The 10,400-nt window shown below is 45.5% G+C and overlaps 1 protein-coding gene and 1 long non-coding RNA gene across 2 annotated transcripts in view; one reads left to right on the top strand and one right to left on the bottom strand.

Annotated features, from left to right (window-relative positions):
* Positions 1–115: 115 nt before the first annotated feature.
* Positions 116–6,581, bottom strand: CTHRC1 (collagen triple helix repeat containing 1). Its single transcript, XM_027657106.1, has 4 exons — positions 6,493–6,581; positions 3,141–3,362; positions 1,623–1,839; positions 116–434 (listed from the first exon to the last, which is right to left on the bottom strand). Exons 2-4 carry the CDS (start codon positions 3,351–3,353, stop codon positions 292–294), a joined length of 573 nt encoding a protein of 190 aa, XP_027512907.1. The 5' UTR covers positions 3,354–3,362; positions 6,493–6,581; the 3' UTR covers positions 116–291.
* A 368-nt stretch (positions 6,582–6,949) lies between these two features.
* The window catches only part of LOC113953646, an 11,522-nt gene continuing 8,071 nt past the window's right edge, over positions 6,950–10,400 (top strand). Inside the window, exons 1-2 of the long non-coding RNA XR_003529961.1 lie at positions 6,950–7,077; positions 7,688–7,800. This is a non-coding gene — a long non-coding RNA (uncharacterized LOC113953646). The remainder of the gene's footprint in view (positions 7,078–7,687; positions 7,801–10,400) is intronic.

Here is a 10,400-nt window from a genome sequence, read left to right as displayed (position 1 = left end):
AGGTCTTATTTATTTGATACAAAAAGTTACGGTTAATTCTTAGAACAGTGGTGGTATTACATCAAACAAGGAATTTAAAAAGTTAACTTGGTTTTGATATTTATATTCTAAAATGATTATTATAAAAAGCCTCTGCAATGGACAAAACAAGGCTAGACAAAGGCTACAGATGCAAGGCTTGGGTGCCTTTCAGTCCAGTACTTGCATCCAAGTCTATTGAAGTAAATTCTGAAGAAAATAATACAAAATAAAAAAAAACTAGAAAGAGATATTATAAAAAGGGAGGGGAAGTTATTTTGGCAGTTCTTCAATGATGATTCGGGAGACTGAATTCCATCCAGTAGAAGCATCTCCCCGTGGATAATCAGAGCAAGTCCCAACCCAGATGGCAATGTCCACCAAGCCGGCATTGATCCCTTCGCACAGACCTTCCACTGGTTAAAGACAAAATTCGGGTTACCTCAGCAGGCACAATTCCTTTGTATTTCACAACTGAAGTGGACACAAGTACTTAAGAACAGCAGTTCATTGCAAGATTGTGCTGTTTAGTTAAACCTGAACAGCATTTTTAGAAATAGAAACTATTATGTAGAGATGCGGCAACATCAGTTACAGTCATACACTCTGTCCGTGCTGCTGCTTGACACCTGTACCTGCAGTACCTGAAGCAGATCACAATCCACAGGATGGCTAAATGGGAGGTACACCTGCTGCTTTAAACGTCCAAATTTACAAAATGGGAGCTGGAATATGGCTTCATACCCTTCCAGCCATCTTTTTAACAGTGATGGGGAGGGGAAATGGGGGTGCAGCTGTACCTGGCTTCCACAGCTAAGCCCTGTAAAGGTGATTGCCACTCTGCAACCTTTGCCACTCCTAATTTACTGCTTCTGTATAAAGTTCCATTCCTGTCGCCCTTTTTTTTGCCCCACTAGCACCACTAGGTGGTGGGTTCATGAAGACAGGTCCTATTCCTTGATGAGAAAGTCCTATGATAGCTCTAGGCATTAGATTTCCTGCAGTCATGCAATACAGGGAGGAAAGTGGAGAAAGAGCACAGACTTGTTCATTCGCTTTTCCCAATGTTACATCCTTTTATGTTGAATGACTTCACTAATTTGCCTTTTGCTTAGTAGTTGAATAATATCCACAGATATTTTGCTTCTGTGCCCCACCTTAAATTAAGAGTGGAAATTCCAGGAGGAATAAGTCTCATTTTATGCACAGATAATTTGCAAATATCAGTATTGTAAGCCAGGATGATACAGTCTACTTGGCAGTAAGGCTGTTTCTCCATAGGCTAATACAGCACAGAATGTCTCTGTATTCATGTTGTGGCAGCGATCAGTAGAACTGTCTGGATAGAAATCTCTTCCATTTCTAAATCTCAGGATAGAAGTACCGTGAAAAATACCACAACAAGAAAGTACTACTTAATAAATAATTATAATACTGTTACTATTGATAGTCAATTCTGAGGCAGCAGAGTAAAAGTACCAAGTGTTAGCTGTCTGCTCTTCTGCCTCTTCTTTCAGTTCTCTAACTTTCTAAGGCAGGCAGCACTCCGGTACCTGCTGCTGCCTTCTCCTTCATCTCTGCCCGCGTGGTCTCGGCATACATACCTGAAGAAGTTCGGTGTATATTAATAGTAGAATTCAGCTCTGGGCTTCCTTGATCTAAGTATATTATGGCTTCAATAGGAAGTGGCCCAGCACACTCTGCACCATTAAAAGTAAAGTACCAGCGCTGACAACAGGCGTTTTTGCACTTTAGCCGGAGTGACCCACTGAAGAGCACGCGGAGAGCGCTGTTCGAGCGCATCTTGGTAAATGTACATTCCTAAGAGGAGACAAAAGTGCTTCAGTCGCAACCTCTGGGTTTGAATCTATTTATTTTCTATATGCTTATATTTAGGAAATATATTTAGGAATCTATTTATTTCTAAATGATTTTGCTATTCTCTTTAGTCCCCTCTGGGGGAAAAAATAAATAAGAAAAAAAATTGGAGCCTGGCAAATGCCATACAATGCAAAGATGAAAATCAGAAACAGCACCTCCTAGATGGTAATGACGAAGCAGATTATGGAAATTCTTAACTTTATTTAGATAACACCTGCTGTTAAGTTGGTAGCCTAGTTACCTTCTGGGGTTTATGTCAAGGGTATGAGCTGTCTGAAAGCTCCAGTCAAGTCACAGAATCACAGAATCATAGGGTTGGAAGGGACTTCTGAAGATGATCTAGTCCAACCCCCAAATCCTTGCATGAGAGGAGAGTACAATTTCTATCTCTGCTAACATAAATCCTGGCCTTAACAATTATCACAAGATTTCTGAGAGGCTTAAACCCTGATAAAGACTCCACAACTGAAAAAGAAACATTTTCAGGTTTTTAAATGGTTGTTATCCTGTCTTCGAAGTGCTGGATATCATGAGGGGAAAAAAAAAGCTAGGGACAGTTCTGAAAGTACAAGGCAGTGAGAAGAGTCTGCTAAAAAAGTTGATTCTCCCTCTAGCCACAGCAATAGCAGTTAAATTACTCCAACCTCTCTGGGCTTTGCTTCATAGCTGGGATTGAGATGGGATTTTTTCTAGGCTTGAACCACTGTGTTTGAAAGTTTTACACCCAGGGCTGCAGTGGAGGACAGACTGTTTGGGTCAGTCTGGGTAACATCAGCAATTCTGCTCCTGAACAATGCTGATCCTTTGCAATAGCATCCTGTAACTGAGTTTCAGTGAACAACTATTTTGAAGCAGGAGTTATAAAGACAGGTACAATTAACAGATTAAAGATGTACATCTTTCCTTAGGATGGAAATAGTAAAAGCCTTGCCCTGTTCTGGGCAAGATGGAGGCAATTTTTTGGTAGTGTGACTTTCAGCCTTAGAGTTAAATATCTGGTCTTCTAAATGTACTCCTCCACCAGCCACATCATTCTTTTGAAATCCTATTGCAGAAATGAATTGGGCACATATTGAAATACAGCTGAGAGGAAGCTGAAGTGGCTAAACCTTTGAGAAGTTCACCCTTACATGCAGGAAAAGGTTCCAACAGGAAATCCGTATGGTTGGTGCTGCCCAGCTCACAGACCTAGAGGCTGCTGTGGTTCATGCAGTGCAGCATCCCGGGCAAAGTGAACTTACCGCGATCTTCCCAAGGTCGATACCGTAGTTAAGTGCACTCCACGAACACTGTTTGAAGTTGGGTGTCCAGGACTCCTCGATGCTCTCACGCATGCACTCGCCCTTCTCCCCTTTCAGCCCATCCCGTCCTGGGATTCCAGGTGTCCCAGGGATCCCGTTGGCTCCCGGGTTTCCATCCCGTCCAGGAACGCCACTGGGGCCTTGCAAGCACATGCCATTATACTGAAACACAGAACAGACCTTGCTGCTTCCATCCCTTGACTCCCTGGGCAAACCAAATAAAATGCAAATGAACAACAAAACACAAAACCCCTGCCGTGCCACAAATTAATGGGCTACTTCTGCATCACCAAGAAAAAGATTCCATAGAAGAGGAAAATAGAAAAATAAGTTTTCAAAGATAAGCACCACCAGCAGAATTTGCTTTATATTAAGATGCCGTTTTGTTATGAAAAGATACATAAATCCTAGAATTAAAAATTTACATAGTCCAAGAATTATAACCTGTTGGAACACATCAGAAGAGTCAAAACATTTCAATACAGAAAAAAAAAGTCATATGTTAATTCTTTCTCCTAACCCATCATTGCTTGTATAATTGTCTCTGCTAATAAGTTTTCATTATTATTTTTCCTTTTTTTTAAAATAGAGAAAATTTTTCATTCCATAGAGTGCAGAGGTTAAGGCTGGTTTTCTTTCCTCTGTCGCTGCTCCTCTGGGACAGAATCACGTTGCAATAGTCAAGCCCCACAAGTCAGGCTCCAGAATGCACACACATCAGTGGTGATGCAGATGTGGGAAGCTGCAGCCTGGAATAATCCTGAAGTCAGGATTCCCCCATTACAGTGGGAAGGCACACATGGGAAGATGCACAATGCACACTAACATCCTTCCTAACATCACAATATTATGAAAGGTCGAGTGTTGGTCTCCCAAACTGCACATTAACACGTTGCCTTCCTACTTTATGAAATTTGGGTTTGCCCTTCTTAGAGAGTAGGTTTGTGCTCCTTCCCCCAGCAGCCTGAGTGCTGGGATGTGGGAGGAGCACTGGTGTCAGCAGGCACGGAAATGCTGACCAGGAACCTGCAGGATCTAGTGGTGGCTTCTACTTCAAATGCTCTTTCCCATCTGGTGACTGACTGCTTGATCTAGTCTTCATCCCAAATCTTCACAGATAACCATACTCTGCTCTTCCACTTTCTCACACTTTTTCATCTTCATCTTCTTTAAACCACCTAATCCTCACCTGTTTCAAAAAGAAAGAGTGCTGCAACTATTGCCCTTCCTGCCAGCCATGCCCCTGTCTGCACTGCAAGAGCTGTAAACTACAGCCCCTGCCCTCTCTCCTTTGTCATACTGGTGAACTTTCTTATTTTGAGGTTTGCCTTTTCACAGGTCTTGGTGCAAAAACCAGCATAGCTATCAGAGGCTTGGCTGGAGCTGCAAAAATAAATCAGTGACTATATGGAGAGGTCTAGTAAGAAGTAAGACGAGAGCTGGACTAACAGTTGCTGGCTTTCCCTTACTACCTTCACCAGAGAACACTGGCTGGCTAAAAGCAGTGGAAACAGTGGAATATTTTAATCAAGAAGGCCACTTTTTAGAAAAATTAGCTGAAGAGGAGACTGGTTGGTAAAGCATACAGTGACTCAGGGGCCATTAGAATGATGGAACGGCATTTCTATTTCATGCAGCACTGGTTATCTGCTTTTGCTGCTGTTTTCCCATTGGACTCTATTTGTAACAGTGACTGGCTCCTTCTTTTGCATGTGGTTACCACAGAAGTCCTGGATGTGGAAATGGGCAAGAGCTGGGGAGTGGCCAAGGCTCAGGCCCGTTATCCCTCCCATCCCCAGGGACACCACAAGGGGGGCTGGGCTGCCCTGACAGAGGGGTTGCCACCGCGGCGGCCCAGAGCTGCACAGCAGCCTACCACGGAGAGCAGCTCAGCCATTGCACACCCCAAAAAATTGATGTGAGCACAAGAATTACCCAGGCTTTGGGCTCCATTCCAACTAAAGTCATCTGTCTTACCAAATAAAGTCTTTTTCATGCTTTTGTAAGCTGGAAATGCATAAAACGTATTTTAAAATGTCTGCTGAAGGCAGGATCCCTTCTTGGGCATACCTTCACTCTGTCCTGGCATGGCTTTAGCTGAAGCAGTCTGTACAACTGGACAGTGCCTGAGTCAGCTGCCATTGATTTACCTGCGTTTTGCTGCTCATTTTGTTACACCCAAAAGCATGGAGCAATGCCAGAAAAAAGAGAGACCCTCAAATACTGCTCCAACAAAAAATGTAAGCTCCTCCTCTGTGTACAGAGTCCTTATTCTCAATACAATTCAACTTCCACAATGAAAGTGAAAAAGCAATGAAGTGGTGTGAAAGGGAAGGAGCTTTGCTATCAGTGGTGTTTCCAGCACATCACTTTAGGGGATCTCTCTGAAGATCATGAAAAAAATGGCAATGCCACTGATTTTCTATAGGAGGTGAACAGCAGTCCAGCAGTTCACAGAAATACCGTCACATCTGCTTTCTACATACCAAGGACTGGAAAATCTCCTTCCTCTCAACTACCCCTGAGATAGGATAGTCCCAATGCATTCAGGTTTCTAGTTGCAGTGGAATTTCAAACAGTCGTATGCAGTCTCCACAGCCAAAGTGAGTAATGCATTCACACAACTCCAAGGAAAAGTGGCTTCGGGAAGCATGCAGATACAGTTTTCAGAGTGTCTGCTGAATAGTGGAACTTTTTTTCGTCTTGCTTTGTACTTCTCTCATTATTATTTATGCACTAGCCCTTTAGGAACTAAACAGCATTTACTGCTTCTGTTGGAAGGGCTGTAGGATTTCGATGTTGCCCCTGCAGTGGCTGAGGGCAGGGTCCAGTCCACGGCGCTGCCTCGGGTCCCGCCGGGATGCCCCCCGGCACCGGGCACGGCGGGGAGCGGGGGCTCCGCCGGCTCCAGCCGCAGCCCCCGACCCTGGCCCGATGGGGAAAACACCAAGACACGCACCCGGCCGCCGAAAACCTGCGGTTTCTGTCAAAGCCCGTCTAATCCTTTCTCGGCATTTTCCTGATTCAGCACAACCAGGGCGTAATTAACAGAACCCAAGAGAGAAGTCCAGCGGCGCAGGACCAGCGCTGCCCTGCCCCGAGCGGCGGCGAGATTTTTCGAAACCCTCTGATTTTTCCCTTCTTTTCCCACATCTTTGCAGCAAACAAAAGCGTCCGCGTGGATCCTCCGGCCGCCGCCCCCCATCCGCACGGGGCCCCCAACACCTCAGTCAGCCGAGATCCCGGCCCCGCTCCCGGCCCCGCTCCCAGCCCCCGGCGCCGCCGCTCTCACCACGTCCACCACCTCCCGCTGGCGAAGCGCCTTCTGCTTCCCCTTGAGGCTGTCGGAGCCGGCGGGCGGCGGGGCCGCCAGCAGCAGCAGCAGCAGCAGCAGCGCCAGCAGCAGCAGCGGCGGGGCGGCGGCGAACGGGGCGCGGGGCATCGTGCGGGGGGCGCGGGGTGGGAGGGGAGGCCGGGATGCACCGGGGCCGGGGGGAGGCTGCGGCGCAGGAACCCGTGTCCACCGCTCTGGGCGGCAGCGCGGGGATAAATGAGCCTTTCAGCGCGCGCAGCCCGAGCTCCCTCCCCGGGGAGGCCGGGAATTTCCATCCTGTAACGGAGCGGGACGGCCGGGCAGAGCCATCCCCTCGCAGCCATTGGCACAGGGCCGGGGACTCCCGCCCCCTCGGGCCGGCCCCAACGAGCTTTCCCCGGGCGATGCTGGAGCCCCCGGGCGATGCTGGAGACCCCCGCGCCAGGCGGCGGGAGGGATGCGGGAACCCTCCCGGCTCTCCTGGAGCCCGAGGCAGCCCACTTCCAGGTCTTCAGGGATTTGCTCGGCAGATGGTAACTCCGTTCCGATGAAGGAGCTGTTTCGGTAGGAAATCGCGTAACGCCGCAGCGAGAGCCTGATGTACGTGAGAGGAAATGGTGTTAAAACAGCAGCTGGGCATCGATCACAAATTTCATTGTAGCAGAAGTCAAGGTAAGGACACAAAATCCTTCTGAACAGCAGCGGATTTTGGACTTTATTGAAGAACCTAGTATTGTCAGACTGAACATTGCCAATCTAATAACAGGAGGAAAGTTCTTGGCAACCCAGCGTAAATCATCTCATTTTACTTTAATTTAAAATTTATACTTTACTTTTCATCACACCAGAAATGAAAGCACTATAAAATAAAGAATGCTGTATGTCCTCAAGCATTCAAAATAGAAATAACATATATTTAAGGGGTAGCTTCTGTATGCTGCAAACCTTGTGGGATTTGTAGAGGTAAAGTTTCCAGAAGGGGGAGATAAGCTTCAACACATATTTTTTTTTCTGGAGTATTTAACGAAACCACACATTTGTCCTGCAGGAAAGAATGCCACAAGACATTGAGTCATTCACAATAGACTACACAGAACCAGATTTTTGTGTACATTAAACCCCTTCATGTCGCTCTGCACTTACTTGTCTTTCTTCCCTTTCCTTGTCTATACAGGTGGAACAACAGCAGTGAAGTGAGATTTGCACCCCAGGTCAGTCACACTGCTGTCATCAACCCTGTCACATGGTGTCCTGAGAACTGGGACTGACATCAGCCACGTTGCTGAGGTGAGTGCTCCTTTCTTGAGAAGATGGGAAACAATACACCCAGCCAACTTAAAAAAACAGCTGGCAAACAGTAATGGTTCCCTAAACCAGCTGTGAAAATTTATAAAATGATGTAAATCCATAATTGCAACAATTGCTTCAGTGACAGCCTCAGTCGACATCCATGAACACGCACACACAGAGGCTTCCTTGTGCAATCGTGTGTCGCTGCCAGCAAACCCTCCTGCCTCTGGCCCGGGCTGGTGGCAATACTGTGAAGGTGGTAATGTTTGATTTCTGTGGCACCTGCGTGTTCACACAAGCATCGTTACCAAGGGCTGGGGATCCCCAGCATCAACACACGCTGTTGCTAAGGCATATACCTTCACAGGCTGCCAAACCTATGCATTACAGAATTAATTTCTTCAGGCAGTCTGCAGTAGCTGAAGCACACAGCACAGCAGCACTGCATACCTTCGCAAGACAGTTGCTCAGTATTTTAGAGAAAAAAATTTGCACGTGCATCCGCATATATTTCCCCACTTGGATTTGCTGAGCCATTAATTCAAGTGTGGGTTAGAAGCTTTGAAATCAAAATGACTTTGCCAGAGGAAGCAAACTGAGGAGTGCTGTAAAAGAATGTATTAGCAAACAATGTGGGACATCTTCTTTGAGCTCTAGTGAGAGCATTGTGTAATTCCTAGTTGACTTACGGCGTGTATTTCCATCTGGAAAACAGAAATATCAACATTCTCCTTAGCCTGCTTCAGTCCAAGCAAGCCTTGCCATCTGCTAGGTTTATGCTCTGTGGGCTTTTGATATATTTAAATGCTTCTGAGGACATAATCATTGCTGAATGCTGGTGAGCTATTCAGATTGAATCAGAACTATTGATCTACTTTGCCTTAACTATTTCCCAGATAAAAGGAGCTGTGGTAACAAACTTGCCTGAGCATCCTCAAACCATGATCCATATTACATCAACTAGTGATTCCTTCATCTTACCCATACTGCCATATGATATAGACTTTATATTTTATGTGGCCTTACAAACACATCAGAAAAGATTATGAGTTGCTACCTCTACCACTTAAATGTTGCTAAAATCTCCCAGATGGTCAATCTGCTCCTGCACAGCCTAGGCAGGCTCACACAAGGTCACCGTGGCACTGTCAGCGCACCACACATAACAGATGTTTACACCACAAGGCTGATGCCATGAGTGCAATCTCTCTATTGCAGCTTGAGCTGTTTCCCCCTTCACACAACCTCTCACCATCCCAAAAATCCAGACACACAAGTCTGGAGAGGAGGATGTGCCCATACGCACACATGTTTCCATTCACCTCACATATTTAATTCAAGGGACTGTCCACTGGGTCGTTGGGTCTCTCTGCTTTTCCTGTGCAAACTATTCCAGTTTATGAATACAGTTTGTTAGAGCACTGGATGGAATTCAACCAGTAAATAATTGTTATTCAGTCCTTGGTCTTCACGGGGTGAAACAACTACTGGGAACCAGGAAAACCAGACTTAGGGGTCTAAATATTGCCTGAGGTTTAAGGCTGAGGATCCTGAGCCAAAAGAGGCCCAGTAAAGTAAGTGCCAAGACCTGGACCTTTTGTCTGCTTTTAACTCTTGTTGCTTTGTGCATTTCCCTGTTCTGGTGATGTCTGGGGATTTTGACTTTGGTTGGCAGCTCAATTTGTGCATAGCTTTGGGGAGCACGTACGCACCCCAGGGTAAGTAGCAGAGCTCAGGGGTAGCACTGCAGTGCTCAGCATCACAGCATTTGGGATCTCTGATGATCTATCCTCAGTGCTTTTAATTGTGGAATTCATCATTTAGATCTTGTTCACTATTACTGATATTTTAGGGTGAGTTGTAAGTTGGTGTAAAAGGCTGAGATCAGAGAAAATTTGAATTTCTCAAATGGCTATTTGCAGGCTGCCTGTCTGATCGAGGAGACAAAGAGCCGTCTGTACTGCTGTAGAAGAAAATCAAAGAACGAGCTATCGGGTAATTTATTACAGGTTTAAGAAATAGATTCCAGTTTCTTCCACAAAAAGCCTTAGGAACTACATGAATATCAGTGGGATTGTGGCCTTGATCCCTTCTAACACCTCTTAATTTAAACATATGATATAGTATAGGATGTCCGTTATTTTAAAATAATCCAAAACATCTCTCCCTCTGTTTTATTGCTATACCAGCACAGATACACCTACTTAAAACAAGTCTTCCAGTAATTTCTACATAAAATGGTAAGCATTGTAGCCACAGCAGTGCTTTGCAGGTATACATATTAGCATTTGAATCTTAAAAACTCTTTTGGGGCCAATTTTTTAGTGGATTATCATACTCAGTGATGTCGTGTTTCTGCCCATAAGAAAAGCTTAAAAGCGTAAATCGTATCAATATTCTCTTTGTTGAGACTCTACACCTTTAGGTGATATTCAGGTCATGCTAACAGTTCCCTATGCAAGCCACGAAAAAAATAATTGATCATCTGAATACCAGCCTGAAAAGACAGGTAGAGGTGAGAGCATAATAATGGAGTTGTCCAAGAGGGGCAGAACTGTTAGGAAAGCATGTGCTCACCCTTCAGATGCTTGTCTGCT

The sequence above is a fragment of the Corapipo altera genome, unplaced genomic scaffold, assembly GCF_003945725.1.
Source record: "Corapipo altera isolate COAL_440 unplaced genomic scaffold, ASM394572v1 52b, whole genome shotgun sequence".
Lineage (NCBI taxonomy): Eukaryota > Metazoa > Chordata > Aves > Passeriformes > Pipridae > Corapipo > Corapipo altera.
Note: the sequence above shows the minus strand (reverse complement) of the source record. Positions and strands in the feature narration are given on the sequence as shown.

Bases quoted from the DNA above. Each gene is read 5' to 3' on its own strand.
- CTHRC1 (XM_027657106.1), bottom strand. From the start codon at position 3,353: ATGTGCTTGCAAGGCCCCAGTGGCGTTCCTGGACGGGATGGAAACCCG. The intron at 1,840-3,140 runs GTAAGTTCACTT...GTCTCCTCTTAG, and splicing joins TCGACCTTGGGAAGATCGCG to GAATGTACATTTACCAAGAT. The intron at 435-1,622 runs GTATGTATGCCG...GTCTTTAACCAG, and splicing joins TATACACCGAACTTCTTCAG to TGGAAGGTCTGTGCGAAGGG.